Here is a 6,027-nt window from a genome sequence, read left to right on the forward strand (position 1 = left end):
AAAATGATGACATATTCAAAAGATACCCTCCATGTGAAAGACACCAAGTTTTAATGGTTTGGAGCAACTTTTTCACATGAAATCTCACCGATCGAATTCCTTGCTTTTTGAAAAAGTAGTTTTCAATATTCGAGATTGGTTGAAACAGATATGGATGTAAGTTTTATGCTTTATAAATTTTTGAACGACAATCTTTCAAATTATTTGAAATTTTATATGGAAAAGGAATTTTAGATCATTGAAATTTGGTAAAAATAAAAAATGATGTATTAGAACTTGCAAATTTACTGCGTAAATATTTATTAAATAATTTAAAGTGATGTAAATGATGTAATACTTAATAGATTCGTAAACGTCAATGGCGTGGAACAAGTAAATCATGTGCGGGGCAACAAATTTCGACTCGCAGGTAAAAGCTAACTCAAATAAATAAATTTATATAATAATCCAGTTTCACCTTTAAACTACGGTAAAAAATAAGCTAAAACTAATAACCCTCCTAAAATTAACTCAAATGAATTTTCGATAATCCCATTTCTAACCCAATTCATTGTGATCGAACCAATTGGGCTACTTGGGAATATGTAATTTTAAGCCTCCATTTATACTCTTAGCCATACGATTAAAGAATGGTCAATCTTTACAAAGTACTTTTAAGTCCTATACAAAAGTTTTTCCTTACATGTATTAGTACAAAATTTCGAATGTACATTTTAAATTTTTAACCGTCTACTGACAGATACTTCATCTAATTTATTCCAAAGTCCAAACAATTATGTCTTTTAGCTGGACGATGGTGCCAATCGAAAGGTTTTTTCCCTTGTTACGAATGGTGACCGAGCCATGGTTGTTATTGTCTCCATTAGCATCATTCTTATCAACATGATAGTAATTGTAGGTAGATTGATCGAGAGTTCCTTCTCTATATACGAAAACACTTTCATTTCCATCCATCCTACGAAACCTCTTGTTACGGTCATACGTTCGATGGAGTGGCATTCCCCTGTCAAGCAATAAAAACATTCCATTGTAACAAAATTTAAGCATCTCAAAGTTGCTGGTTAACAAAATAGAATTGAGACATGAACAAAACTCAAATCCCTCTCCTAAACTCGCCCCAAGAAGTAATTTTTCTACTCCATTTTTTTGGTTTCTAACGGGAGCATATTAACAATTTGGTTTTCATACGATTTGAGTCAGGTCCAACACTCATAAATACTATAATTTCTAATTTTACAAGTTAAGTTAGCTAACCTCTAAAATATAACTAACGTACATATGAATATATGATTATACAGCACATATTTCACCGTTTTTTTTTTTCAAGACCGGTTAGAGTTCAATTATACACTTTTGAAAATAATACTATCTATAAAGGCGTAAGAGTTTGAAAGAAGGGAAAGATTGATAAGGACAAGTAAATTAGAATCCTAGAAATTATGCATGGAAGGGGTTGGTAGATGATCGGAATAATCATTTGGTCTACTCCCCCTCTTTTCACATTCAATACAACACTACAACAACACTACAACACACGTATCTCACCGTTTCTCTTTGAAGACTCGTTAGAGTTCGATTATGACACTTTTGAAAATAATACTGTTGATAAAGGCGTAAGAGTTTGAAAGAAAGGAAAGATTGATAAGTACATGTAAATTAGAATCCTAGAAGAAATTATGTATAAAGGTTAAGGAAATAAAACATAAATTGACTGACAAAAAAGATGGATCAACAAGAAAGAAGGAAATGATAAGAAAGGACGATGGAAAACAAAAAAGGGAGGGAGTTGGACAGTGAAATTATACTTGGAAGGGGTTGGTACATGATCCGATAATAACTTTGGTCTACTTCCTCTCTTTTCACATTCGATACAACATTATAACCACGCTAAAATTTCAAAATAATGAGATTTTCATACGGTTTTTCTAAAACGGAAAGTTTGATAATAAATATCATAGAAAATTGAAATAGTAAAACACGTGTTCAGATTCCAATATCCAACCCTTAAGTCAGAAAATTACAATGACAAGAATAAATATTTGTACGGAATTACTTTTTCACATACGGATTTTACTCTTTCACATACATTTTTTCATAAAATTTTCATCTCATACCCTTGTCCTAAACATATTCCTCTTTTCCTAGACATCATCAAATTAACTCATATATATAAATCTAGCCTAAAATCGAATCTAATAAACTTGAACAATAGATTACAATTGAACTAACTGTTTTTAGCAATTATTTATGCATTTTTTATAAACTTAATAGATTTATATGCATAACCCTTATTGTTAATTAGGGTTCGAATAAACGTCGGATTACAATAATTTGATTAGTTCAAATTTGATTTGTAATTAATCGTCTCATAAACTTAATCCACCAATTGTCACATCTTTTTAAATTTCAAAGAACCAAACTCAATGACTAGTCAGCCGTCTTAATCCACCAATTGTTGTGTTGGTGCTTCGTTTTAATTGTGTTGGTGCTTTGTTTTTTTTAATACGAGTATTAATTAACGTGGGGATGGGAGACGTTGATGAGATTACCCGGAGGACGGTCGGAGTAACGTCATCGACGACTGGATTGATTGGAGTAGTTGAACGGAGGTGGTGTTGGCGGTGAAGGTAGATGAGGAGGGAAGAGAGAAAAAAAATTAATTGGATGAACATAAGAAAAATGACAAGGGTATAGATGTAAAAAACGTATGTAAAAGAGTAAAATCCGTATGTGAAAAAGTACGTCCCATATTTGTATTGATTATTTTAATTTAATTTTATTCGGCTTAGAAAAAAAAAACTGATAGAAAAACAAAGTGTGGGCCACCTCTAGCGCCTGCCAGCTCGATCTAAAGCTCTACATGGTTTGAAAGCCTTTTTCAAGTGATTCGAGTACTCTTTTTTAAGTCATTGAATATTTGAACCCGACATTGTAAATCCAAACTTTAATTCTACTCCCTCTCATCCACTCCAAAGATAATATAAATTCACTTTTTGTGAAAGGAAAAGTGAATTTATATTACCTTTGGATGGGAGGGAGTGTGATTCTAGGATAGGTACTCCATACTCAGGAAAAATCAACTCATTTTGACGGTTCTACATGGTAAGGCTGTTCGCTTCTATAAAAAAGAATTATTCATCTATTACTAATAAATGTGTTTTCTTTTATCCAATGAAACCGTTTTATAGTGTTAGACCGCCTCATATAATAATTACCGAGTTCTTTTTCCTAAGGTTAATTGTACGATCCTACAGTAACTACAAAACTCTAGAAAATCAACTAATTTTACTTCCACATGTTAATATAATACTGTCGACAGTTTAACACAAAAGGGTTCGTTTCTGTAAAAAAAATTATTTATCTATAAAAATAAATACATTTTCTTTTTACAAAATAAAAAGATCTGTGCAAAACGGTCTCATATGAAAGTACCTTTGAAAAGGAAAATTAAAATAGGTCAAACAATGTTTTTCGCTTTTTCAACAACCAACTAATCAAGTCAAAACAAAGTCAATAAGAAATCTTTAGAAAATCAAAAAAAATTAAACAACCAACCGAACAAACCACGCATTTGAATACAATTCTAATCAAACTCAATCAGCAACAAACAATAGTCTCCTTATCAAAGGGACACAAAACCTTAAACAATTGAATTAAGCGTGCAATTGTGTTTACCTTATATGAAACAAGTCCGAAATATCATCCATATCAAGATAAAAATTAACGGCGTCAATAAAAGCCCGATACGTATATATATGTAGACCATCAATTCTGTGGCTAGGTAGTTTCGGTCTTGGTAACGGTATTGATAGCTCCGCTGCCAACGCTCCAGCAGCGTATACGTACTCCTTCCAAACAACTCCGTTTTGTGCGGGTTTATCAGGCTGACCGACAAAACCCAATACCGCCATGATGGGTTCGAGTTCATCATGGGTTATTAATGGTTTGAACGATTTTGTGTACCAAATTGCGAGCTTTTTCATGCACTCTCTCATCGAGTCCTCCATAGTTTTAATTGAATTTTGAATTTTTGAATGGATAAAATAGAGAGTGTTTTGGTTTTATGGTGATGATATTAGAAGTATTGTGGAAAGATGGGATTTTATTAACAAATCTAGTAGTACCATTTATGGTTGACTTGATTTTGAAAGAGGATTTTGAAAAGTTAGGGAGTTTAATTTAATTGAAGGGGAGAAGAGAGGTTTTAGGAAGGTGTGTTTTATTATGTTTCCATCATTAGTTAACGGGATTACCAAACTTGGTGAATAAGTGGAATGTATTTTTTTGTGGTTCGATTAAAGAAAAGTTTGATGAGAATCTCCACAATTAGGTAAATTATTATATTTCTGATCTCATATTCTCATTATATGATTTCTTTTCTTTTAATTTGGAAAATAGAAGGTTTTTTCGATTTTGCAATTTTGTTTATTTTTGAGTAAATTATCAATTACACTCACGCCTAATCCACTTTTTTACAATTACTCGCATGTTAGTTGTTTTTTTTTTTTTTTTTTTTTTTTTTTTTTTTTTTTTTTACACCCAAATTATTAGCTCGGGTTATAATTTGTATTCAACCTCATTTTCAGGCGAAAAAATTATGAAATGACAATTTTGCCCCGACTATTAGTCGGGGTCTTGTGTGACATTTGCGTTGCTTCCCTTATTTCATCTCTTCAACCTAATTTTCCCCAAATATTTCACTCAAACATTTTCCCCTAAATATTCCCCCAAATCTCCATCATAATTCTTGAATCATTGAGCTCCTTTATTGAAAGATTATTCATCCATCCCAAAATTTATGTACTCCCTCCATTTTTTTAATATATGACGTTTTGCTTTTTCGAGGCGAGTCTTTGACTTTAATATTTACAAAAATATACTTCCTCCGTTTTTATATAATCTACCCGTTTTATTAAAATACTACACTCATATATTCAACAAATGGGTAGATCATATAAAAACGGAGGAAGTATTTGGTAAAAAATTATAAAAATTATACCATTAAATTCCTTATGAAAAATTCTTTCATATGAGTATACATATCACTATATTTAATCATATAATTTGAGAGATATTGAAGAGAGAAGTGTGTGTCTCGAAATGTGAGAAAGTCATATATAGAAAAATAGAGGGTGTAGTTACTTTGGGAATTAAATTGGGTTAATTTGGTGAACTTAATTTTTGGGTAAGTTCTCCTTCATTCTTCAAAGTCACGAATTTTATTGACTGTAAATTAATTAAGCTGAACCAATGAACGAAAACAAAACAATAGGGAATGAGTTACCTTGATGATGAGGAACACAATAAACTAAGAAATTGGGGAAGATGAGAGAGAAGGATGAAGAGGAGAAGAAACATCTAGCCTATATATGAAAGAAAAGTAGATCTATATACTTACATATTCATATATGTTATAATTTAATTTGTCATAAAATTAACTAATGATCTTATGCATGCAAACAAATAAACAAAATAAGGAAGAAACATCCATTATTACATTGGATTTTCGGTTCAAATGGGCACAAGAGAGATCACTTTTCTCTCTTGTTCTTGAGCTTTCCTTTTGGATGAACAAAGACCCAAGTGTAGGATCTCTCCCAAGGATTTATACCCAAGGCTTACTCTTAATTAAAATTAATATTATAGATACTAGTACAATATTAATCTTGTAGAAAAATGACCCAAAAATATTATAAGACACTTAATATTTTCGGTTTTGGGAGGAAGAAGAAGAGAGCTTTTTATCCCTCTAGAATTCTTATTTTTGGATGAGTAAAGAATGAATTGCACTAACTACATTTTTAGTGTATTATTAGGTAAAATAAGATGAAAAACCAAAATGGTTTTTCATCTCAAAAACCGGTGGGAAGGAGGGGCAAAGGGAGCCAATGCATGCCTTTGTTTATCTTCACAATGCAAACTAGGGTTGCATGGCTAGGCTATTAGTGAATGATTATGTTCTCCACTAATTTAAACAACACAATATTTAGCCTAATCCTCCCCTAATTTCGGTACCTTCATAAAATG

The 6,027-nt window shown here is 31.6% G+C and overlaps 1 protein-coding gene across 1 annotated transcript; it reads right to left on the bottom strand.

Moving 5' to 3' along the window:
• Positions 1-753: 753 nt before the first annotated feature.
• On the bottom strand, positions 754-4,007 carry LOC141613413 (uncharacterized). Its single transcript, XM_074432146.1, has 2 exons — positions 3,676-4,007; positions 754-1,003 (listed from the first exon to the last, which is right to left on the bottom strand). The coding sequence occupies exons 1-2, from the start codon at positions 4,005-4,007 to the stop codon at positions 754-756; spliced, it is 582 nt and encodes a 193-aa protein (XP_074288247.1).
• Positions 4,008-6,027: the final 2,020 nt, after the last annotated feature.

This window comes from Silene latifolia, chromosome 11, assembly GCF_048544455.1.
Source record: "Silene latifolia isolate original U9 population chromosome 11, ASM4854445v1, whole genome shotgun sequence".
In the NCBI taxonomy this organism is placed as follows: Eukaryota; Viridiplantae; Streptophyta; class Magnoliopsida; order Caryophyllales; family Caryophyllaceae; genus Silene; species Silene latifolia.

Excerpts from the sequence above, each read along its gene's own strand:
- LOC141613413 (XM_074432146.1), bottom strand. The coding sequence starts at position 4,007 with ATGGAGGACTCGATGAGAGAGTGCATGAAAAAGCTCGCAATTTGGTAC. Across the intron at positions 1,004-3,675 it reads TCGGACTTGTTTCATATAAG|GGGAATGCCACTCCATCGAA; the intron begins GTAAACACAATT and ends ATTGCTTGACAG.